At 42.5% G+C, this 26090-nt stretch overlaps 1 protein-coding gene across 3 annotated transcripts; it reads right to left on the reverse strand.

The window, feature by feature from the left end:
* Positions 1-36: 36 nt before the first annotated feature.
* LOC129831884 (protein FAM118B-like) lies at positions 37-10891 on the reverse strand. 3 transcript variants are annotated; one of them, XR_008755828.1, is made up of 9 exons: positions 10572-10891; positions 9160-9252; positions 8653-8956; positions 4829-5056; positions 1743-1871; positions 1264-1561; positions 867-929; positions 678-764; positions 37-565 (listed from the first exon to the last, which is right to left on the reverse strand). XR_008755828.1 is itself a non-coding variant. In XM_055895437.1 (8 exons), exons 1-8 carry the CDS (start codon positions 10691-10693, stop codon positions 751-753), a joined length of 1200 nt encoding a protein of 399 aa, XP_055751412.1. In that variant the 5' UTR covers positions 10694-10891; the 3' UTR covers positions 37-750. The 3 variants fall into 3 exon arrangements, 2 of the variants coding, with proteins under 2 accessions (XP_055751412.1, XP_055751411.1); XM_055895437.1 differs by having other exon boundaries at positions 37-764; positions 8653-8905; XM_055895436.1 differs by having other exon boundaries at positions 37-764.
* Between the last annotated feature and the right edge of the window lie 15199 nt (positions 10892-26090).

A 26090-nucleotide genomic window follows, 5' to 3' on the forward strand; every position in this document is an offset into this window, starting at 1 on the left:
TGGTCTGGATCACAATGGAAAAGGAAGAGTCGGGTGTATGATACCAAAGTGTTTATATATATTTTTTTAAATAGCACTTAAATACCTACATTTCACAAAACATGCAGTATTAAAAATACAAAAGGCATAAAAAGAAACTGGGTGGATTGAATGCTGATTGGCATATCAGACCGTATACTTATTTTTACTGGTCTAATTATGTTGGTAAGTAGCTTCTAACAGCAATAAGGCAGGCACCTCAGGGGTTTGTGGTATATGGCAAAAGGCTGTATCTTAGCGCTGCATCAGAACAGCCCTTACGCTATATATTGGCTACATTTTCCCCACGCCTGCTTCTCTTCAGAAACTATCACATCTAGGTCCACTGGACTGACTCTCCAGCCATCCATTCAGAACAGGATTCATTTCCAAATTATGTGCGAGAAACCAGTCCTTATGTCATCCCTACTTCACACATCTATATCCGTTAGGCCTACATTTACATTAAGTTGCCAGGTTGGACAGCTGCTTTCAGTTTACTTTCCTGTTAGCTCCTTGGCTGGATCTTTCCCTTTGTCATGACAATCTAGTACAGAAGAAAATAAAAACAATAAGCGGGTGACTAGAGAGCAGTAACATGGTCTCTTCTGGCCCATATTTGCAATGGAGGAGTTGTAGTAGATCCAATGAAACCAGACCTGAGTAGTAGACTGAACTCTATGAAGGAACGGTGGATGAAAAGGACTGATACTCCCGCCTGTTTTGTGCCTGTCAAGAAGAATAGTCTGGGCAGAAAGAAGGTGAACAGGTAAAAGACCAAGGAGAACCAACAGCTGTATATTACCACGGACTGCCATGCATTAGGTAAGCCTGTACACAATCCTAACCTTGAAGGAGGCACTTCTGTGAATGAAAGCCATTCTGGGTTTCCTGTTCTTGGGAGGGAGATCCTATGAAAATCACAATGAAATCAACAGATTAACAATAAATAGTGAGGGCAAACAAAGGAGCTATTCATGTTTAAACACAGGAAAATGTGCAACTTGGCTCACTAAAATATAATTCCTCAGTAGCATCACAGTAAGAGGAGATCCAAGCCCTAAATAGATAATTGTTTTATGACCTACAGTAACATATCACCAAATAAGGGATCTATTGTAGGAAGTGGATACTGTATGATTACTAAACATAGTGAGAGAGTTTGAGTAATTTCACTGAAACTGGTAAGTTGTATGTGAAAAGGCTCTCCCCTTCCTAGAAATTGTACCAGAGGGACTTCCTTACCCCAGCCGTTAGTGACGGTGTCGCGGTTGCAGATCTCGTTGGCCAGCCGCTCAAAATACTCGGGCAGGTCAGAATACTCATTGCCGTAGGAGATGACCTTGATGCCCTTGTCCAGCATGTTGTCCCGCAGCTTCTTGAACTCTCCAACGTCCTCGCGCCGCACCAGCATGAAGTGCTCCAGGTCCGACTTGTGTTTGACCGCCTCCAGGAACAGAGCCTGGAAGGTGGTGTCGTCCACCGTCCGCCCGCAGCCCAGGAACACAAACGACTTGGTCTCATACAGTTTCTGGATCTCCCTCTGTTGAACCAAGATAATTCAGTTTTCAATAAGACACTGACAGAATTTACTTTACTTAAATTTAACACAATGAGATGGGTCTTAAATTGGTTGACAAATTATTATTTTTAAACGTTAGCAACTGCTAAGAGCTAAAACATTTCCAGGGTATCATTTAAAGGCTGCCTGTCTCAATGCTCACCATGACCTCAGTGTTCCTCAGTACATTCTGGTAGCCAGCAGGGTGCAGTACAATGCCACTGGGATTCGTGTAAACACCGTGAATGTGCAAAACGCTCAGACTTCTCTTCCCCTGAGCCCACTCCAGGACCTGCACATACACACATTTCACAGTCCATCGCACCAATACCTGTTCTCACTGGGTAGAGAGTAACAAAACTAATGTCAGACGGGATATTTGTTCTGATGGAGACAGAGCATAAATACCACACCTGAAGGGCATTATCACAGGTTTCTCATAAATACATAGACTCATGTCAATTATTTTAATGCTTCTACATAAATAACAATCAATGTTAGGTCCCTGCTAAGGAGAGAGTAGGAATAGTGTTTATAAGTTCTGCTTAAAGGAAAAATATATTTGTCATGTTAGTTCCTATTTCTGACATATTCATTAATCCATAAATGTTGACAACGGTTGGAGGACGTTTGAAAATTTGACCTCAATATATACTAACGACATAATAGTAGAGTACTACTTCTGTCAGAGACAAAATACTGTACTTTCACAGGTCAATACGTTGACCATTTTCTCTGGTGTAAGGACACCATATTAGAAGGGCAACAATATTAGAAGACATGTTGGGCTTTGAATCAAATACCTTCCCTTGAATTTGCCTTTAATACGCCTTCAACATGTTTTATGTGTAAGAGCATTCCCTGTGTTGTGAGCATAAACATTGTAGTATAGTTAAACTGTCATGACCTCAGTCTTTCATAGACAACTTCCCCGAACAGGGGTCCCTAATCATTTGAGTCAATCTACTTGCACACTCATCTTCTGCACATCTATCACTCCAGTGTTTAATTGCTATATTGTCATTATTTTGCCACTATGGCCTAATCATTGCCTTACCTCATTTGCACACACTGTATATAGACTTTTTATATTGTATTATTGACTGTTTGTTTATTCCATGTGCAACTGTGTTGTTGTTTGTGTCACACTGCTTTGCTTTATCTTGGCCAGGTCGCAGTTCTAAATGAGAACTTGTTCTCAACTAGCCTACCTGGTTAAATAAAGGTGAAGAAAAAGTCGGTTAGGCAAGTCGGTTAGGACATCTACCTTGTGCATGACACAAGTAAATTTTACAACAATTGTTAACAGACAGATTATTTCACTTATAATTCACTATATCACAATTCCAGTGGGTCAGAAGTTTACATACACTAAGTTGACTGTGCCTTTAAAAAGATTGGAAAATTCCAGAAAATTATTTAATGGCTTTAGAAGCTTCTGATAGGCTATTTAACATTATTTGAGTCATTTGGAGGTGTACCTGTGGATGTATTTCAAGGCCTACCTTCAAACTTAGTGCCTCTTTGCTTGACATCATGGGAAAATAAAAAAAAAATCAGCCAAGACCTCAGAAAAAAAATTGTAGACCTCCACAAGTGTGGTTCATCCGTGGGAGCAATTTCCAAACACCTGAAGGTACCACCTTCATCTGTACAAACAATAGTATGCAACTATAAACACCATGGGACCACGCAGCTGTCATACCGCTCAGGAAGGAGACATGTTCTGTCTCCTAGAGATGAAAGTACTTTGGTGCGAAAGTGCAAATCAATCCCAGAACAGCAGCAAAGGACCTTGAGAAGATGCTGGAGGAAACAGGTACAAAAGTATCTATATCCACAGTAAAACGAGTCCTATATCAACATAACCTGAAAGGCCGCTCAGCAAGGAAGAAGCCACTGCTCCAAAACCGCCATAAAAAAGCCAGACTACGCTTTGCAACTGCACATGGGGACAAAGATCGTACTTTTTGGAGAAATGTCCTCTGGTCTGATGAAACAAAAATATAACTGTTTGGCCATAATGACCATTGTTATGTTTGGAGGAAAAAGGGGGAGGCTTGCAAGCCGAAGAACGCAATCCCAACCGTGAAGCACGGGGGTGGCAGCATCATGTTGTGGAGGGGCTTTGCTGCAGGAGGGACTGGTGCACTTCACAAAATAGATGGCACCATGAGGAGGAAAATTGTGGATATTGAAGCAACATCTCAAGACATCAGTCAGGAAGTTAAAGCTTGGTCGCAAATGGGTCTTTCAAATGGACAATAACACCAAGCATACTTCCAAAGTTGTGGCAAAATGGCTTAAGGACAACAAAGTCAAGGTATTGGAGTGGCCATCACAAAGCTCTGACCTCAATCCTATAGAACATTTGTGGGCAGAACTGAAAAAGTGTGTGCGAGCAAAGAGGCCTAGAAACCTGACTCAGTTACACCAGCTCTGTTAGGAGGAATGGGACAAAATTCATCCAACTTAGTGGAAAGCTTGAGGCAGGCTACCAAAAACATTTGACCCAAGTTAAATAATTTAAAGGCAATGCTACCAAATACTAATTGAGTGCATGTAAACTTCTGACCCACTGGGAATGTGATGAAAGAAATAAAAGCTGAAATAAATCATTCTCTCTATTATTCTGACATTTCACATTCTTAAAATAAAGTAGTGATCCTAACTGACTCAAAACGAAATTTTTACACAGATTAAATGTCAGGAATTGTGAAAAACTGAGTTTAAATGTATTTGGCTATGGTGTATGTAAACTTCCGACTTCAGCTGTATGTTTGAGCGTATGCACGCTAGGGGACAATGCAGTTCCATTGGCAAATAATTTGAAAGATGCATATCTCCTCCTACTAACGTTACAGCAATGTTGTGTTAGGTATATGTTAAATGTTACATTTTTCCCCTTATGAGGATCGGAACCTGTTAGTTGTAGTTTTGTAATAACTCCACTGTGATTTTAATTTCGTCCAAAAATGTAACTTTTTCAGTTAGGGATTTTCTTTAAATGATAACAATCCCAATTACATCATAGCGAAGTGGTGTGCTAGTGTAGCTTTAGAAACAGAGATCTGCACACATGACATACTGTAACAAAAATGTTCACGCAAATTCCCAATTGTCATCAATCCATGATGTGTTATTTCAATGAAAGTCAGTTATGCACACAATTTAGAATTTGGTCCTAAAGAGCACACAAGGTCATGACTACAGATATCTTTCCAAAGGGGAAAAGGGATATGTTGTTACCTTCTTCTCATCTGTGAGGTCCAGAGACTCCAGCTTCGATCCCTGGTGGGCTGCATAAATTTCCAGCAGGTTGTCAAAGTTGGTGGTGAGGACCAGCGCTCCACTCTCCATCAGCTGCAGTACGGAGCGGAGAAGGTGCTTCCCCGCATTCTCCATCTTACACTCCAGATCGTCAAACACCTCGTACAGGCAGTCCTTGAAGAAGGTGGACCGCACGTTGCCTGTTCTCTGCAATGATAGGGCAGGAACACAATGAATAGGGGTTAGTGGGTGTGTATTGCATTTCTGGGACCAGATTATACTGCTGGTACTTAACTACTAGGAGGGAGACATTTTATAAAAGCATTTTCAGTTTTTTAGAAGGTATAATAAAGCATTTATGACTGGTTGTGGTAGTCATGTAAATGAAAGGTGAAAATGTTTTTCGATCATTAGATGTGGCATGTAAACAGTTGCTATACACGGTAAACATTATGGCTATGGAGCAAAGAGTTGGTGGGCAGGATGTTTGAGTAGCCATGAGATTATGGCTGTCTGTAATGGATAAATCTCATTACCGAGAGCTACGCAAAACGCTCACACTACCTGGCAATGGCTGTAGGAAAACATAGAAGTGCTGGCCTGCTATGAATAGCACTGTCGAGGTGAGTTTAGCACAGCCAGCTGCCTGGCCGACTGCTGGACTGTAGAGATTAGAGATCTAGTGGGCTAATTAACTAATAACAGGATCCCTTTCCACAGGAAGGAAGGCATCATCACCAAGGGCAAGCATCTAGCTATCCACCCACCCTGCTGCTGACTTCTGCACTGAACAAATTCTCCTTTGTTTCAGGATTTATGTAACGACCAAATAAGGTATAGTACCATGCTCCGATCCTGATTTTGAGATTGATATAGCCTAGGATTCAACCCTAAAGTTGAGTTGTTTTCAACCAATCTAGTCCTAAACAGAGAAAGTTGTAATATAATTGCCAAGAGTATTTTGCCTAGGTCATTCAACGACAGCATGAAAGGATGTAGGTCACAAACATTAAGTCTAATCTTCAGATTAGGCTCATTAACCGACATTATGTGCCAAAACACAATCCTAATCCAGTTATTTACATTGTTTGGATTGCCCTCGTTGCAGCACCAATACCATTGGGTTAAACTGCTGTGTCCCACTCGGTATTTGATCCCTTCAAGAGACGCGGGACACTCCTCCTTGCAGAAGCCTTGGTTCTCTTCAGCGGTTCTGTGAACAAGCACCCACTGGTTGAATCAATGTTGTTTTAATGAAATTATGTTGAACCAATGTGGAATAGACGTTGAATTGACATCTGTGCCCGTTGGGCAACAATGTGACCAAAGACTAAAAAAGGCGAAGCGATGACAAATCTCTCCTTCTACACTCTACAAGAGTCCTCAAACTAAGAGAGTCCTCTTTTCAAAGTGTTTCTTTGTCTTTAAATTCAGCATATTAAATTCTACAAGAATCTACAGTTGGTCGGATGTTTACATACACCTTAGCCAAATACATTTAAATTCAGTTCCACAATTCCTGACAATTAATCAGAGTAAAAATTCCTTGTTTTAGGTCAGTTAGGATCACCACTTTATTTCACGAATGTGAAATGCCAGAATAATAGTAGAGAGAATGATTTATTTCAGCTTTTATGTCTTTCATCACATTCCCAGTGGGTCAGAAGTTTACATGCACTCAATTAGTATTTGGTAGCATTGCCTTTAAATTGTTTAACTTGGGTCAAATGTTTTGGGTAGCCTTCCTCAAGCTTCCCACAATAAGTTGGATGAATTTTGGCCCATTCCTCCTAACAGAGCTGGTGTAACTGAGTCAGGTTTCTAGGTCTCCTTGCTCGCACACGCTTTTTCAGTTTGCGATCAAGCTTTAACTTCCTGACTGATGTCTTGAGATGTTGCTTCAATATATCCACATCATTTTCATCACTCATGATGCAATCTATTTTGTGAAGTGCACCAGTCCCTCCTGCAGCAAAGCCCCTCCACAACATGATGCTGCCACCCCCGTGCTTCACGGTTGGGATTGCGTTCTTCGGCTTGCAAGCCTCCCCCTTTTTCCTCCAAACATAACACTGGTCATTATGGCCAAACAGTTCTCATTTTGTTTCATCAGACCAGAGGACATTTCTCCAAACAGTACTATCTTTGTCCCCATGTGCAGTTGCAAAGCGTAGTCTGGCTTTTTTATGGCGGTTTTGGAGCAGTGGCTACTTCCCTGCTGAGCGGTCTTTCAGGTTATGTCGATACAGGACTCGTTTTACTGTGGATATAGATACTTTTGTACCCGTTTCCTCCAGCATCTTCACAAGGTCCTTTACTGCTGTTCTGGGATTGATTTGCACTTTCGCACCAAAGTACATTCATCTCTAGGAGAAAGAACATGTCTCCTTCCTGAGCGGTATGACAGCTGCGTGGTCCCATGGTGTTTATAGTTGCGTACTATTGTTTGTACAGATGAAAGTGGTACCTTCAGGTGTTTGGAAATTGCTCCCAAGGATGAACCACACTTGTGGAGGTCTACCATTTTTTTTCTGAGGTCTTGGCTGATTTCTTTTGATTTTCCCATGATGTCAAGCAAAGAGGCACTAAGTTTGAAGGTAGGCCTTGAAATACATCCACAGGTACACCTCCAAATGACTCAAATAATGTTAAATAGCCTATCAGAAGCTTCTAAAGCCATTAAATAATTTTCTGGAATTTTCCAAGCTGTTTAAAGGCAATCAACTTAGTGTATGTAAACTTCTGACCCACTGGAATTGTGATACAGTGAATTATGTTCAGCTAAAGTTGCGTACCCCATACTGATAAGATGCTGAACATGTACAGACAGGCCTGTGGAGAACCATTGCTTGCTAAGTAAGAACAGAAAAATATTTGCCACAGGGTCCATGGCTGTGTAATCACCTGATAATCATGTCTCCTCTTGTGAGCTATTTAGTCTGGTGGGGCGCTCTGTTATTCTGAGGCTGAATGGAAACCTTGGCAGGGGCTGGTGTTCCCGGATTCACATTACTCCATGATTACAAAACATATTTTTTTACTAGGCAGCAGCACTCCCATTAAAACGTTAAAGCCCTCCCAAATCCATAGCCAACAGCAACGGGCCTGCATGATTGTGAACCGGAATAAAAACTATGGATAAACCCACAATGGGCTGTTTGTTCCCTTTGTGGCAACAGGCAGGCTGCTGAAACAGAGCATGTTTAAGCAATGTGAAAGATGTGATGAGACATGACTAACACTGAAGGCAGATGGTATTAAGACCTCATCAAGCAGTTATGGTTTGAGCCAACCTGGTATGACGGGGATATGGGCTGGTACGGAAATCCCTAAATGTTTTCCCCTTGAATTTCTCCATCATTTAGTCACGGTCCACTGGTTCGTTGACTTATTGAGAAATCAATGAGTGGTTGTTCACTGGGGGGGATTTCTTCATCTAGCGAATAAAATAACAGGCCTTAAAAGTGCCAGAACTGGTTGAGCCAACTTGTCAGTGGCTTTGAAAACAACGCAATGAACGATGAAGTGTTGTTGTTGTAATCTATCAGTGCTGTACTTTGGTTAGGGCATCACCTTTTACAAAGAACACAGGTTGAAAAACCTGAATCAAATGTTTTCGAATTTAGATATTATGCTGACTCCTTGCCACTGTCATTCCCACTAGGATTACAAATCCCAATACAGGAAAGTTTACAATGAACGACACTGGTGTGCCTGAACCAGCTGGAGACAGTGTATTGGCAGTGTCCTGTCCACGTCTGGCTGTCTGTGTGTGCAAAGGAGTGGGGGAAGGGAAGCCTTACCGGAGAGAGCTTCTGGATGAGGTCATGAGCCACGTGGACTAGGTTCTTGTCGTCCTTCAGGCTCTTCTGAAAACGCCGACTCTCCTCTTCCTCTAGGAGGTCAAAGTCGTTGGCCGCGTCCAACAAGGCCTGGATCAAACCCTTCCAGGAGCGCAACGCAGGGACCTGAGGGGCCACAGCTGAACTCACCCCTGTACCAATAACTAGGACCAGCTCGGAGGCCCGCTTGGTCTTCAGGCTGGGCAGCAGTTTCCTTTGGGGCAGGCAGAGATTGAGTGATGGTTCCATTGATGGTTCCCAAATCCTTAGACAACATGAAGGTTAAACAAATCATGGCAAGTTTACTTGTTGCTGTTTGAACTCAAACCTAGGCTGAAAAGATAAAGAATGGGTTTAGGAACAGGAACTAAGAGAAAAAGCTCCTGACCAGTGACATACCAATAATGTTTTGGCACATAAACAGGAACTGAGTACTAAATGTAGGCTACTCATATCAATTTTTGTTACCTGGGTTTCTTGGTGTTGGAGTCAACATCCTGAGGGTCAGCAGGAGCAGGCCGTTTCTCGGTTTTCACAGTCACAACAGAGGCCATTCGGCTCCTGTAAGACAACCATGAGAAATAATATACATACAATACCATCAAAGCAATAAACTTAAGTGAAATGCAACAGCACCTTTACAGGGCAGTGTGCCACTGTCCCCATTACTACCAAAGGCAGGGCATCAGATTCACCTTACACTAACTAGCCTTACATAGTGCAACATCCATGGGGCTAACCTTACACACCAGAGAAGATTTAATCACAAAGTACTGAGATGCCGAACTACGGGCAATTCTACGATAACAGAATTAGATTTTTCACTTTAAAATGTATGCCAAACAAAAACTATTGATTTCAAAGTTTAACAAACCATACAACTCTACAACTCTATGTACAATAACTACAATAACTACCTTGAACAATTTACACAGTTAAAAAAAAAACACTTACTGGAAAAACTGTGCAGATGCTAAATTTGGTAACAAAGCGGTAAAATCTCCCTCAGTTAAATTCTGTGTTACCAGACTTTGTATCTGCACAGTTATTCCTGTAAATGTGTTTTGTAAAAATTGTTAAAAGTAGTCTTCAAGTAGTGCAATGTTCTATGGTTTGTTAAACTTTTAAATCAGTTTTTTGTTTGGTGTGGCTTCCTTTTGGGCTAATGGGTGGCACAGCGGTCTAAGGCACTGACTGCATCTCAGTGCTAGAGGCGTCACTACAGACCCTGGTTCGATTCCAGGCTGTATCACAACCGGTCGTGATTGGGAGTCCCATTGAACGGCGACCCAGCGTCACCCGAGTGAGGCCGTCGTTGTAATAATAATTTGTTCTTAACTGACTTGCCTAGTTAAATAAAAAATACAATTTGAAAGTGAAAAATCTCGGCGTAATCTATTAGCTAAATTATCTTCATATTGTATTACTTCCAAAGTCTGGCTTGAGGCCAATTTATTGTATCTTTATTACAATAATAGTAGTCTTGGGGCTCAATAAGAACGATACTTTCCTCCTGGAGACATAAAAACTTCCCTCCAAGGAAAAACATTTTTTTGGTGACGTTTTCATTCATGATGGCGAAATTTGAATCCCAAATTTCCGCATGACAACAATAAACTAAAGTCAGCTTAACTTTAGCTAACTGTACACAGTATACTTTGGCTATAACGTTACTGGCTAGCTGACTTTAGCTAGTTAAATTGGCTAGCTACTTACTAAGGACGGAAGAACGCAGTCAGGAAGAATTGGCTGACGTTAGCTAACCAGTTGGCAAAAGCTCAATGTACTGTACAGACTAGCTAGAATGACGTTAAAGTTGGACTAAAACGGCGAAATATGACACACTGGCTAGTTAAATTCACACAAGTATTTACACTTACCCGGGTAACTCCAAGTTGCTTTTTTGGTCAGAGGAAATATTCAACTTGCTAACAGACGACCCGTTAACCTCAGCTGACTTGCAACTGCGAGTTAAAAATCCAGTACAGTCTACTACGGACATATCCTGCTTTAAAAGCAGGTATTTGAGATTGTTGTACTTGACATGGCGAAGTCTGAGTGCCTTTGTCTACTAGATGTTATTCTTAGCAAATCTATTTAGCTATCAAATGTTCTCAGTCGACTTCCCCTGTGTACACAACCTGTCGACTCATATGCAGCTGGAGGTCTGACTGTGTGTGTTGTGACAGAGTTGGACAAGGCAAGGGATGTGCTCAGCGCCCTACTGTAAATCCCACTGGCTCTCTACATTCTGGAAAGGGGTAAACAATGTTTTAACCCCACCTCCCCACTTACGATCAGCCCATTGTGATATTAGCTAGATCAGGGATCGGCAACTTTGATGAGGGTCGGGGTCACACAAAGAGAGGCCGCAGTGGCTCGCCGGTTTGCGTACCTACATCCATACCCACACATTGAGGAGCCGGCTCTAGCCTTTTGGGGGACACAAGTGAAATGTTTTATAGTTCATTTCCTGCAATTCTACTCATTTCGCCACCGGGTGTGGGGAAATGTTACAGTTTTAAACAAAGTTTGCTGCAATTCTACCCATTTAGCCATGGGGTAGAGAGAATATTTATCGATTTTATTGCTACATTCATGCAAATCTACTCATTTTGCCATTGGGTGGGGAGAAAATGTTGAAGATTTACTGATAATTTCCTGCAATTCTACACATTTTGCCATAGAGTATATCTGAGTGAGAATGTCTAACAAAATCAATGGGGCCCAGGTTGGTAATTAAACCATGATTACAAGTTTAGATAGCTGGCTAGACTAATTTACCAATCTAAAAAATGTTAACTGACGAGCTATTTGAGTGACTGTCAGTGATTGACAAGAGACAAATTGCTGATGCAGCACAACCAAATTTCAAAATTGCCTTGTGTATTCTACTATTTTAACTCAACTAAAATATAAGTGATTTTTTTTGTTTTTGGAAATTCTTCCAAAGACAATTGTCAGTTGCCCATCCCTGAGTGAAATTCTCTGGATACAAAGTTCAAAAAGACTGACTGGAAGAAGATAACCTGATGGTTCAATTTGGCTTAGATGGCAAATGGGTGATAATGCAAGGTGAGGGGGTCTTCATATCTAATGCAGTTACGTAAGACACTGTTGAATGTGCTTGGACAAGGACTATCTATTTTAGAGCTAGACCAGTTGCCTAATTCCAGAAATTGAGACCTATCACTTTCACACTGTAACGATCTTCTTCGTCTGATGAAGAGTAGTCAGGGTCGGACCAAAACGCAGCGTGGTATGTGTTCATGATATTTATTTGAACTCAGAACACTAAGACAAAATAACAAAAAAGACAACACGAAACAGTTCAGACAAAGACAGAAAACAAAACAAATTAAAAAATAAAACAAATATAACTAAAGTCAGGGCGTGACAGTACCCCCCAAGCCCCCCCCCCCCTAAAGGTGCGGACTCCGGCCGCAAAACCTAAAGATATAGGGGACTCTGGCGGATCCGGACAGGAGGGCGACTCTGGCGGATCCGGACAGGAGGGCGACTCTGGCGGATCCGGACAGGAGGGCGACTCTGGCGGATCCGGACAGGAGGGCGACTCTGGCGGATCCGGACAGGAGGGCGACTCTGGCGGATCCGGACAGGAGGGCGACTCTGGCGGATCCGGACAGGAGGGCGACTCTGGCGGATCCGGACAGGAGGGCGACTCTGGCGGATCCGGACAGGAGGGCGACTCTGGCGGATCCGGACAGGAGGGCGACTCTGGCGGATCCGGACAGGAGGGCGACTCTGGCGGATCCGGACAGGAGGGCGACTCTGGCGGATCCGGACAGGAGGGCGACTCTGGCGGATCCGGACAGGAGGGCGACTCTGGCGGATCCGGACAGGAGGGCGACTCTGGCGGATCCGGACAGGAGGGCGACTCTGGCGGATCCGGACAGGAGGGCGACTCTGGCGGATCCGGACAGGAGGGCGACTCTGGCGGATCCGGACAGGAGGGCGACTCTGGCGGATCCGGACAGGAGGGCGACTCTGGCGGATCCGGACAGGAGGGCGACTCTGGCGGATCCGGACAGGAGGGCGACTCTGGCGGATCCGGACAGGAGGGCGACTCTGGCGGATCCGGACAGGAGGGCGACTCTGGCGGATCCGGACAGGAGGGCGACTCTGGCGGATCCGGACAGGAGGGCGACTCTGGCGGATCCGGACAGGAGGGCGACTCTGGCGGATCCGGACAGGAGGGCGACTCTGGCGGATCCGGACAGGAGGGCGACTCTGGCGGATCCAGGACAGGAGACTTCGTGCCATGGATCACCACTTGAGTGGAGAGACACACAGGAGGCCTGGCTCTGGGAGAAGGCACAGGACTCACCAGGCTGGGGAGACATGCAGGAAGCCTCTTCCTTGGCCGAGGCACCGGATACACTGGGCCGTGGAGGCGCACTGGCGGTCTCGAGCTAAGAGCCTGCACAACCCGTCCTGGCTGGATGGGGACTTTGGCCCGGCACGTGCGGGGCGCAGGCACAGGACGCACTGGGCTGTGCAGACGCACTGAAGACACAGTGCGCAGAGCCGGCGCAGGATATCCTGGGCCGTAGAGACGTCCTGGAGGTCTGGAGAGCAGGGCTGGCACACTCCGTCCTGGCTCGATGCCCACTCTAGCCCGGCCGATGCGAGGAGCTGGGATGTAGCGCACCGGGCTAAAAAACGCATACTGGAGACACCGTGCGCTCCACTGCAGAACACGGTGCCTGACCAGTATGACGCCCGCCACGGTCTCCAACCTGGCTCAGCCAGTCTCCCCGTGTGCCCCCCCAAAAAACAAATCTGGGGCTGCCTGTCGTGCACACCTCCTCGAGCCAACTCCTCGTAGCGTCGCCGCTCCGCCTAAGCTGCCTCCAGCTCCTCTTTTGGACGGCGATACTCTCCCGTCTGTGCCCAGGGTCCCTTGCCGTCCAGGATTTCCTCCCATGTCGAGGAGTCCATTACACCACGCTGCTTGGTCCTTTGGTGGTAGGTAGTTCTGTAACGATCTTCTTCGTCTGATGAAGAGTAGTCAGATCGGACCGAAACGCAGCATGGTACATGTTCATGATATTTATTTGAACTCAGAACACTAAGACAAAATAACAAAAATGGACAACCACGAAACAGTTCTGTCTGGTGCAGACACAAAGGCAGAAAACAACTACCCACAAAACCAACATGGAAAATAGCAACCTAAATAGGCTCCCCAATCAGAGACAACGAGAAACAGCTGTCTCTGATTGGGAAACAACTCAGGCCACCATAAACCTACAAACCCCTAGACAATCCAAAATCCCCATAGATAACAAAAACACTAGACAAGAAAAATCCCTAAACAATACAAAAACTAAACAAACCAGCCCTTGTCACACCCTGACCTAACCCCCAAAGTAAAGAAAACAAATATAACTAAAGTCAGGGAGTGACACACACACAGTATGTAAATGACAAACTACTTATCTCAGAGTTGCAGCACAGTCCCCGCCCATGACCTATGACCATATGGTGTTGCATTGATTGCTGAGAGCTTGTAAAATTTTAGATATAATGCTACTCCGTGTCACTGGTAGTCAATTAGAGAGGGAGACCATGCTATTTACTCACAATACTGTTAAGAAGTTTTGTTGCCCACCATAAACTGTTCCCCGGACCTGCAATTGTGTGCATCTGTTATATTAAGCAAACCTAAGTTTACTACCACCACCCTGGAGACAGAGGCATGCATGTTGCTGAGATTTTGTACTCACACCATTCTGAAACTAGGAGACTGACCTATGTTGCACAGTAGTATTCTTGGAGTAATTCATTTGGACAGAGTCCATAAGAGAGCAAATGCATTTTTCTCTAATGGAAGAGGTTTCAGCTCTCTCAAAGGCTCATAGCCACAGCCTGAGAAAGGGCACAGAAAATGTATGACGGAAATAAAGGAGGCTCAGTATTACTGTGTATGAGGATGACAAGAGTGGCTTCAAATGTTCCCATTCTGGAGACGTGTGTTATCAAACAGCGTGGTAGACTCAGCTCCAGGCTTCTCTCAGGTTTTTGGTGAAAATATGTGGCAGAGGCTAACAGCATGTAGCCTACAGTTTCCCATATCTGTTATCTGGTGCCTGCCTATCCTATCAGTCATCCTGAGAGAGCACACCTGGCTGTGGCTGTAACCAGCATGATAAACACCAACAGACCCATCAGCTGGGTTTCAGGGATGAGTTAAAATCATCAACCCTCTTGTCCTGTGAAAATGCATGGGAATAATTTTATGTTTTGACTTCAATAGCATTTTAGCCCTTACCACAGTGCGTCTCCAGCTCTATTCCCTTCCATATATTACATAAATCGTTGATACATTTATGTGGGATTAATATTTATGACTGAGACAGATAGAAAATGACACTTGAAAAGTACATGCTTGAGATCCGGGTAAACAAGAGGATTATTCAAGCAGTTGCACAAAAACAACATTGATGATGGCTCTTTGTGATGATGATTAGGCATACCATTCATGTAATGCATAAAAACAGGCTACCCAGGGTCCATTTTAGTTGAATATAAAATATCATACAATTCATTTATAATACATTTCTTATACATTTGTACATTCTATAATATTATTTTAAGTTATTTTTTTGTTTTTCCTAACATGTATAATTCAACACGACGCCTACATGTTTAAACTTGCCTTTGTGACAGCTGAAAACATTTATTCATCATGAAAAATAAGATATTTCCACCCAACCTTTTTGTGAAATTCGGATAACAACCATACAATTTCCCTGTCTAAAACAATTCAATCAATGTACATTTTACATAATATACTAATTTACCTAAAAAATATGGATGTGGTGGAAATGACAAGGTGTGGTAGTAATGACATCTATGTAAAAAAATTTATATTAATTGGATCACCATTAGCTGTTCCAAATGCAGCAGCTACTCTTCCTGGGGTCCACACAAAACATGAAACATTACGTAATACAGAACATTAATAGACAAGAACAGCTCAAGGACAGAACTACATAAAATATTTTTAAAGGCACACGTAGCCTACATATCAATACATACACACAAACTGTCTAGGTCAAATAAGGGAAAGACATTTTGCCGTGAGGTGTTGCTTATTCTGTTTTTGCTGTTCATTTGAGCAACATAATAGGAACGGAGTTCCATGCAATAATGGCTCTATATAATACTCTATGCTTTCTTGAATTTGTACTGGATTTAGGGACTGAAAAGACCCCTGGTGGCATGTCTGGTGGGGTAAGGTTGTGTGACAGAGCTGTGTGTAAATTGACTACAGAAACAATTTGGGATTTTCAACACATTATTGTTTCTTATAAAAAGAGTCCTCAACTCTTAGCCAAGAGAGACTGGCATGCATATTATTTATATAAGCCCTCTGACTACAATGAAGAGCAAGACGTGCCGTTCTGTTCTGGGCCAGCCGCAGCTTAATTAGGTCTTTCCTTGCAGCCAATTCCTCCTTTGGCTACCTTTCCTTTCAGTTCTCTGCTGCCAATGACTGGAACGAATTGCAAAAATCACGCAAGCTGGAGACTCATATCTCCCTCACTAACTTTAAGCATCAGCTGTCAGAGCAGCTTACAGATCATTGCACCTGTACATAGCCCATCCAACTACCTCATCCCTATATTGTTATTTATTTTATTTATATACACTGCTCAAAAAAATAAAGGGAACACTTAAACACAATGTAACTCCAAGTCAATCACACTTCTGTGAAATCAAACTGTCCACTTAGGAAGCAACACTGATTGATAATAAATTTCACATGCTGTTGTGCAAATGGAATAGACAAAAGGTGGAAATTATAGGCAATTAGCAAGACACCCCCAATAAAGGAGTGATTCTGCAGGTGATGACCACAGACCACTTCTCAGTTCCTATGCTTCCTGGCTGATGTTTTGGTCACTTTTGAATGCTGGCGGTGCTTTCACTCTAGTGGTAGCATGAGACGGAGTCTACAACCCACACAAGTGGCTCAGGTAGTGCAGCTCATCCAGGATGGCACATCAATGCGAGCTGTGGCAAGAAGGTTTGCTGTGTCTGTCAGCGTAGTGTCCAGAGCATGGAGGCGCTACCAGGAGACAGGCCAGTACATCAGGAGACGTGGAGGAGGCCGTAGGAGGGCAACAACCCAGTAGCAGGACCGCTACCTCCGCCTTTGTGCAAGGAGGAGCACTGCCAGAGCCCTGCAAAATGACCTCCAGCAGGCCACAAATGTGCATGTGTCTGCTCAAACGGTCAGAAACAGACTCCATGAGGGGGGTATGAGGGCCCGACGTCCACAGGTGGGGGTTGTGCTTACAGCCCAACACCGTGCAGGACGTTTGGCATTTGCCAGAGAACACCAAGATTGGCAAATTCCTGTGCTCTTCACAGATGAAAGCAGGTTCACACTGGGCACATGAGCACATGTGACAGACGTGACAGAGTCTGGAGACGCCGTGGAGAACGTTCTGCTGCCTGCAACATCCTCCAGAAGGACCGGTTTGGCGGTGGGTCAGTCATGGTGTGGGGTGGCATTTGTTTGTGGGGCCGCACAGCCCTCCATGTGCTCGCCAGAGGTAGCCTGACTGCCATTAGGTACCGAGATGAGATCCTCAGAACCCTTGTGAGATCATATGCTGACACATGCACAATTGTGGCCTGCTGGAGGTCATTTTGCAGGGCTCTGGCAGTGCTCCTCTTTGCACAAAGGCGGGGTAGCGGTCCTGCTGCTGGGTTGTTGCCCTCCTACGGCCTCCTCCACATCTCCTGATGTACTGGCCTGTCTCCTGGTAGCGCCTCCATGCTCTGGACACTACGCTGATAGACACAGCAAACTTTCTTGCCAGAGCTCGCATTGATGTGCCATCCTGGATGAGCTGCACTACCTGAGCCACTTGTGTGGGTTGTAGACTCCGTCTCATGCTACCACTAGAGTGAGAGCACCGCCAGCATTCAAAAGTGACCAAAACATCAGCCAGGAAGCATAGGAACTGAGAAGTGGTCTGTGGTCACCACCTGCAGAATCACTCCTTTATTGGGGGTGTCTTGCTAATTGCCTATAATTTCCACCTTTTGTCTATTCCATTTGCACAACATCATGTGAAATTTATTGTCAATCAGTGTTGCTTCCTAAGTGGACAGTTTGATTTCACAGAAGTGTGATTGACTTGGAGTTACATTGTGTTGTTTAAGTGTTCCCTTTATTTTTTTGAGCAGTGTATATATATTTTTTTTCTCCTTTGCACCCCAGTATCTCTACTTGCACATTCATCTTCTGCACATCTATCACTCCAGTGTTTATTTGCGAAATTGTAATTATTTCGCCACTACGTCCTATTTATTGCCTTACCTCCCTAATCTTACAAAATAAACTCGATCACACAACTGGACAATAATCAAGAGAAGACAAAACTAGAGCCTGCAGGACTTGCTTTTTGGAGTGTGGTGTCAAAAATGCACAGCATCTCTTTATTAAAGACAGACCTCTCCCCAACTTTACAACCATTGAATCTATATGTTTTGACCATGACAGTTTGCAATCTAAAAGTAAAGCCAAGTTATTTAGTCTCCTCAACTTATTCAACAGCCACACTATTCAATACCAGATTCAGCAGAGGTCTAGAACTTTGGGAATGATTTGTACCAAATACAATACTCTTACTTTTAGAGAATTTCAGGGCCAGCCACCCATTCAAAAACAGACTGCAACTCTTTTTTAAGGGTTTTAGTGTCTTCATTAGCTGTAGTTGCTGATGCGTATATGATTGAATCATCAGCATACATGGACACACATGCTTTGTTTATGCCAGTGGGAGGTCATTGAGCTGCCCTGCGGTACACCACACTTTACATGTTTCACATTAGAGAAGCATTCATGAAAGAAAACCCATTGAGTTCTATTAGATAGATAGCTCTGAATCCACGATATGGCAAAGGTTGAAAAGCCACAACACGAGGAGTGGGAGGCCCCGGTGCACAACTGAGCAAGAGGACAAGTACATTAGAGTGTCCAGTTTGAGAAACAGACGTCTCACAAGTCCTCAACTGGCAGCTTCATTAAATAGTAACCGCAAAACACCAGTCTCAACGTCAACAGTGAAGAGGTGACTCCGGGATGCTGGTCTTCTAGGCAGAGTTCCTCTCTCCAGTGTCTGTTTTCTATTGCCCATCTTAATCTTTTATTTTTATTGGCCAGTCTGGGATATGGCTTTTTCTTTGCAACTCTGCCTAGAAGGCCAGCATCCCAGAGTCACCGCTTGACTGTTGACGTTGAGACTGGTGTTTTGCGGGTACTATTTAATGAAGCTGCCAGTTGAGGACTTGTGAGACGTCTGTTTCTCAAACTAGGCACTCTAATATACTTGTCCTCTTGCTCAGTTGTGCAACGGGGCCTCCCGCTCCTCTTTCTATTCTGGTTAGAGCCAGTTTGCGCTGTTCTGTGAAGGGAGTAGTGCACAGCGTTGTACAAGATCTTCAGTTTCTTGGCAATTTCTCTCATGGAATAGCATTCATTTCTCAGAACAAGAATAGACTGACGAGTTTCAGAAGGATGTTATTTGTTTCTGGCCATTTTGAGCCTGTAATCGAACCCACAAATGCTGATGCTCCAGATACTCAACTAGTCTAAAGAAGGCCAGTTTTATTGCTTCTTTAATCAGGACAACAGTTTTCAGCTTTGCTAACATAATTGCAAATGGGTTTTCTCATGATCAATTAGCCTTTTAAAATGATAAACTTGGATTTAGCTAACACAACGTGCTATTGGATTACAGGAGTAATGGTTGCTGATAATGGTCCTCTGTACGCCTATGTAGATATTCCATTAAAAATCAGCCGTTTCCAGCTACAATAGTCATTTACAACATGAAAAATGTCTACACTGTATTTCTGATCAATTTCATGTTATTTTAATGAACAAAAAAATTGCTTTTCTTTCAAAAACAAGGACATTTCTAAGTGACCCAAACCTTTGAACGGTAGTTTAAAGGTTATGACAACAACAGGTTATGATCAATAGCATCAAAGTGTGCACTGAAATCTAACAGTACAGCTCCCGCAATCTTCTTCTTATCATTTTCTGTCAACCAATCATCAGTTATTTGTGTCAGTGCAGTACATGTTGAGTGCCCTACTCTATAAGCATGCTAAAAGTATGTTGTTCATTTGGTTATGGAGAAATAGCATTGTATTTGGTCAAACACAATTTTCTCCAACAGTTTGCTAAGAGCTGGCAGCAAGGTGATAGGTCTGCTGTTAGAACCAGTAAAGGCCGCTTTACCGCTTTTGGGTAGCGGAATTACTTTGGCTTCCCTCCAGGCCTGAAGACAAATACTTTCCTCTAGGCTCAGATTAAAGATATGACAGAGTGGCTATAGAGTCAGCTACCATCCTCAGTAGCTTTCCATCTAAGTTGTCAATGCCAGGTTTGTTATTATTGATTGATAACAATAATTTTTCCACCTCTCCCACCCTAACTTTACAAAATTTAAATGTGCAATGCTTTTCTTTCATTAATTGTTTTTCTATGCATGAATATGATGGCTCACTGTTCGTTGTTGGCATTTCCTGCCTAAGTTTTCCCACTTTGCCAATGAAGTAATCATTAAAATAATTGGCAACATCAAATGGTTTTGTGATGAATAAGCCATCTGATTCGATGAAAGATGGAGTTGAATTTGGTTTTCTGTCCATAATTTAATTTACAGTACTCCAAAGGTTTTTTCCCATCCTTATTTCATTGATCTTGGCTTCATAATATCATTGATCTTGACTTCATAATACATTGTCAAACATTTAATTAATATAAGACAAAGTAAGATTGAAAAAGTAGCCGATAGGCAGAGCTCAAGCAAATGGGCCTAGATTGCAGAGGGTCATCCGCATAGAAGAGCTCAGTGATCAGAATGAAACTGTCTCATTTGTGGTATATCCAACACAGGTGTGGAGGGTCACCTGCTTGTGAGAATCACCAAGTGAACTGCCTGGATTTAATTGGTGTATTTACACAGGAAATTCTCTGTAAAGTCAATATGCATGATGATCTCCTCTTTCTGCAGATTCTCTTTTAATTCTCTCAGTTTGGAGTATTGGTGTTGAATATTGTACAATTGTTTCTCCAACTTCTCTTTCAATCCTTTGGAGAAGTCCTCCAGTAGAATTTACAGTGTGCCACACACATTTCCCTTTACTGTCAAATGTACAGTGAACTTCTCCATGTTTCCCTCTTTGTTTTTCTTCTATCGCTCTTCAGCTTTGTTTTCCCACTCAAACCACCATGTCTGCTCACCAGCATCAAAGTCAGATGTTAAAACTCTTTTGCTTGGCAAAGGGAACACTCTGTACATACACTCTTTCTTCAGGTCCTCATAAGGTCCTTCTTCAGGTCCGCACAAAGACTCAATAAGGTTTTCAATATTGCTGCAGCTGATCACTTTGTGATACTGTAGCTTGTCTGCCATGAACTGGAGGTTGGTGTGGGTTTTGCAGAGGCATGTGTCCCTATCCTGGACTGTTGGCTTGACAACCCAAAAGGGACATCTCTTGCAGATTTCATAGTATGACATTTTAATCTGTGAATATTCCCTCTTAAACTTCTGATAAAGGTTCTGAATTGTGCCATTTAGGAAGCGCTTCTGCTTATTTTTCTTCTTGCTCGTTAGTGTGTCCTTTTTCCCTGTTGTCGTCACGTTCATAGAATCTAGTGATTTTCTCTTCTGTGGCTGTGCTAATTCTGTTCCACTGTTTTTTCCCGGAGTTTTGAAGACTTGTTGGCCTGTTTTCATTTGCCCTCATTGCTTTTGCTGAAAATCACAATTCTATTTTTGCGGCTTTGACCAGGCCATTGTAACGCAGGTCAACTAATTTGGAATACTTATCGTTCCTAGTGAGATTCCAGTAACCAATCATATTATACTATATTGATACGTTTAAATTGACAGCTATTACAAATCAGCTGTCAGAAACTGCATGACGAGCAGTTTATTTTGAGCCAATCAAAACTCAATATTCTCTTAGTCCCTCTCCTAACGTCACGTTAGAACGTAACGTGAAGAGCTACCGCCAATCCATGGAAGAAAAACTTAGTTTCAAATCGTTGAGAAGTTGTATAAAACTGAAATAAAAAAGAGAGAACTTGATATTAACACTCATTTACCTATACAAACGTGCTGTCAAGGGATTGAGGGAAAGATTGCCAGGATTTTGTCATTTTTTTGTATGGATTCAGTTCCAGCAAGGATGGCGAGCCGCCCGAACCCAGGACATCAATAAGATTTGCATTCGAGTATTTATTTTCCTTGGAGAACACTGAATTTGCACTGCCATACTACGGTGTGGTAGGATTTTTCTTGCGAGACATCATCGCATCATACATTGCAGTGGGATTGTCATAAACACATGCTACACTTAAACACCATACAGTGTTTATTGATAGGCACAGTCACTCACATTTGATTCCATCTCATAGTGGTTTATGTCAATATTTGTGAATTGGTTTTTGTTTTCTGTGGATTCATGTTTATAATATTGCTATTGAACTTTGAAATCTGAGACCCTCAGATTAAAAGAGTTGGGTGTACCCTAGTAAACTATAGGCAGGATATATGGCCGATATCTAAGTCTATTGTACTACTATATATTTTATTGTATTCCTCAGCTTTCCGTAAAGCTTTATCAAGTTTGACATTTGTCATGCAAAGATCTCTAGGTTTTTTCTTCCAGCAAGCATTCGACGTCTCATTCCTGTTGCAGAGAATGAGGAAGGGGTATCAGGGCATGCATCAGGGGCAGGTATGTTGGCCTCATGTTCTGGCTGGAAGTCATCTGGGGACTGAGGTGGTGTGTTGCCTGACCGGTAGGTCTCCATTGCGACTGTTCTCTTTAAAGTCTGTCTTCTATTCAGTTTGCTGCATTTCCATGGCATTCTCTTCTTTGTTCTGGCTTTGTAAGGTCAGAGATATTTCCCTTCTCGTTTTTCTTCCAGTACCTCTTCCTGTCTTTTTGCAGATGTTGCTGGTATAGTATAGGATCATTTTTTGTTTTGGTTCTATGTCTGTGACCTCTGTGCTGTTTTATGTGGCATCTTCTATAAACAAAGAAAAATACTACTTAAGTTTTCACCTTGGAGCATTTTCTTTAAAACATGATTAAGTAAGCCTAAAGTAAAAAAAAAAAAATATATATATTTTTCCTTTCCACCAGTTACATTTGTGATGGAAATGACACTTCTACAGTTTTTGGAGGAAAAAGACAGACTGCTTAGCATGCTTTGGCTAGTATTACAGCCAGCATACAGTGTCAGTGTCACAATTAGTTTCCATGGTAACTAAATTAACATTCTCTTGAAAAAACTATTAATGAGGAATTTGCCCTTGGTGGTGGAAATGACACCACTACCAAAGGACAGGTATATATTTTTTGTGGGGGAAAAAACAAAAGGGCATACTCACAATAAATATTGAAATAGATGTTATTTAATTGACTCTTTCTCTAGTAGATAACATTGTATAATGTGTAATTATTGTTTTCTCATAAGAAAACATAGAAGCTCAAGTCTGGGCCAGGGACAAGGGCAAAACAGTGAAATTGAGGTATGAAATACATCTGAAAAGTATCTAAAATACTTATGTGAAATTAACATATAAAGAAAATCTCAAAAACGAACCCAGAGGACATTGAAGTGCCCGTAGATGCAGAATCACTCACATATTCCATTTGTCATAAAAAAGGGGTTTAAGAGAGTAGCTATATATTGTCACGGCGGTATGGACACAGACTTAATTAAACAGATGAACATCCTTGTTAAACAAGAAAGTTTATGTAAAGGGTGATTGGTGTTAGTTACAGTGGTGGAAAAAGTTCCCAATTGTCATACTTGAGTAAAAGTAAAGATACCTTAATAGAAAATGACTCAAGTAAAAGTGAGATCAGATCAGAGGCAGTAGGGATGATCAGGGATGGTCTCTTGATAAGTGCTTGAATTGAACAATTTCTGTCATGTAACAAGTACTTTTGGGTGTCAGGGAAAATGTATGGAGTAAAAAGTACATCGTTTTCTTTGGGAATGTAGTGAAGTAAAATATAAATAGACAGCCAAAAAAAGCTACTTAAGTAGTACTTTCAAGTATTTTAACACCACTGGTTAGTTAGCCTACTTTGAAAATACCAATAATAGCGTACGTGTGGCTTACACACCAAAAATGGTGAGTGCTCCATCTGCTGGTAATTATGAGAATTGCACCCAGAAGGAGCAGGCCAAAGGTTACTAAGACAGGTTACTGCTGTAAAAACATTAGGACAAAAATACTAAATAAATATGCATGAAATCAGTTAATTCCATTAGTACTGCTTGAGGAAATAGGAAAGTAGGACCGACCCAGAACACATGAAAATCCTTTGCAAGCCCTGATGTTAGCTCGAGCTCTGCATGTGCTCCAAAGAATCGGCAGGGGCACTGCTCACCATAGAAAGATTGATAGGAAGCAACTCTCCCTGGATTAGTAGAGAATAATAAAGAGGTCTACAGGTGCAGAGGAGAACATTCAGCTGGAAAAGTAGTTAAGAGAAGACCACACAAATAACAATCATTCATATATCAAGGAGATGTATAATTACTCAACTTGTTTCAACCAAAGTAAATGGAGAGAAATAATAATAATACAATTTGGATCATCACACCCTATGGTATATAATTGATGATCGTATGGCTTTGATTATTGAATGTGCTGTAAAACTCCACTAATACATCAATCAACAGAATAGATACACAAATACAGGACGCCCTATGAAAGAGGAAGGAATTTAAACTGGAAGATGTTACCATATTTTACCATTTGGGTATTGATCATTATCTTAAATAAATTATAAAATCTGACTTACACTGCTCATACTATTTCAGGTTGACCTATTTTAAGGAATTCTGCATTATCCTGATTGTGCAAATTGAAGTCCACCTTAAATTTGAGTGTTTTGAGAATTGTAATATTTTTCTGTTTTGAATGTACTATTCATAATGTTTGGGTTGTTGTAAGGAGGGATTGGAAGACACCTGACCTGACTCTGAGAATCTGTTGCACTAGCATTTGGTATTTGATTATATAATATGTGATCTTCTACATAAGCACAGTGATACTAGTATGCCTCCTTTGTTTTTCAATGTTGACACAATGCATTTAGTCATCAGTTCTGGAATCCGAACACTGGGATTATAGGAACAGTTATTTTTGTCGTTGCAATAGAGACAAATGTAAATGTAGTTGTTTTTTCCCCTCTATTGAGTGGTGGCTTTGTGACACCAACTACATTGGTTGTCTAATTCTGAGATACTGACCAGTGTATGACTACACTATCCACTCCACTGCCCTCCTTATCCTCTATCATTTACCTTTTATCAACTCAGATGTCAAGATTGTGTTGGCTATAGGCAGAGCTACTGTACATACAGATCTCTATATGTCTCTGGCTATATAGTCACGAACTTGCTAGTTTTACGTTACCATACTACCAAGTCTTGTTAAATGATTGTTCTACTCTATTAATGTTCTATGACTGTTTTGGATAATAGGATATTGTAACGACCCGGTATTGTGTTCTGTGTTTGTGGGTGTGTTATGGTTCTCATGGCTACTAGCAGGGGTTAAATATGTCAGGACAGATGGAAAGGTTGGGGGGGGTATGATGGGTAATCCCGCGGGGTTTGGAAATGCATAAATAGGAATTACTGTCTCATCTCTCTCTCTTCTGTTCGGGGCCTTGATCTGTTCGTATGAGAGTGACCCTTAACTCGTCATGGTATAATTGTGTACGTTCGGCATTTAGCGGCGTGGGCTGTGGCCTGAACAATAGCCCAGTTTAGGAATAAACCTGTGTTCTGACCTGCACACCTAGAGTCCGTCTCTTTTCCTTTTATGACCCAGCCGGGTCATTACAATATTATGGTTTGCTTTTAGATTCATTGTTCAAAGTCTACAAGTGACGTCTCTCGGGTGCCGCAGGGAACCAAGGCAGTGCTAGCTGTGCCACCAGACTCTGGGTTCGAGCCCAGGCCCGGCGCACAGTTGGCCTAGCGTCGTCCGGGTTAGGGAGGGTTTGGCCGGTAAGGATATCCTTGTCTCATCGTACACTAGCAACTCCTGTGGCAGGCCAGGTGCAGTGCCCGCTGTGTTTCCTCCGACACATTGGTGCGGCTGGCTTCCGGGTTGGAGGCGCGCTGTGTTAAGAAGCAGTGCGGCTTGCTTGGGTCGTTTCGGGGGACGCATGGCTCTCGACCTTCGTCTCTCCCGAGCCCGTACGGGAGTTGTAGCGATGAGACAAGACAGTAACTACTAACAATTGGATACCATTAAATTGGGGAGAAAAAGGGGGTAAAAAAAAGTATTGAAGTGTTACAA

The sequence above is a fragment of the Salvelinus fontinalis genome, chromosome 33 (genome assembly GCF_029448725.1).
Source record: "Salvelinus fontinalis isolate EN_2023a chromosome 33, ASM2944872v1, whole genome shotgun sequence".
In the NCBI taxonomy this organism is placed as follows: Eukaryota; Metazoa; Chordata; class Actinopteri; order Salmoniformes; family Salmonidae; genus Salvelinus; species Salvelinus fontinalis.

Coding starts and splice junctions, on each gene's coding strand:
- LOC129831884 (XM_055895436.1), bottom strand. CDS start 10,693: ATGTCCGTAGTAGACTGTACTGGATTTTTAACTCGCAGTTGCAAGTCA. Junction 9,253..10,571: donor AGCAACTTGGAGTTACCCGG/GTAAGTGTAAAT, acceptor GTTGTCTTACAG/GAGCCGAATGGCCTCTGTTG. Junction 8,957..9,159: donor TCCAACACCAAGAAACCCAG/GTAACAAAAATT, acceptor ATGTTGTCTAAG/GATTTGGGAACCATCAATGG.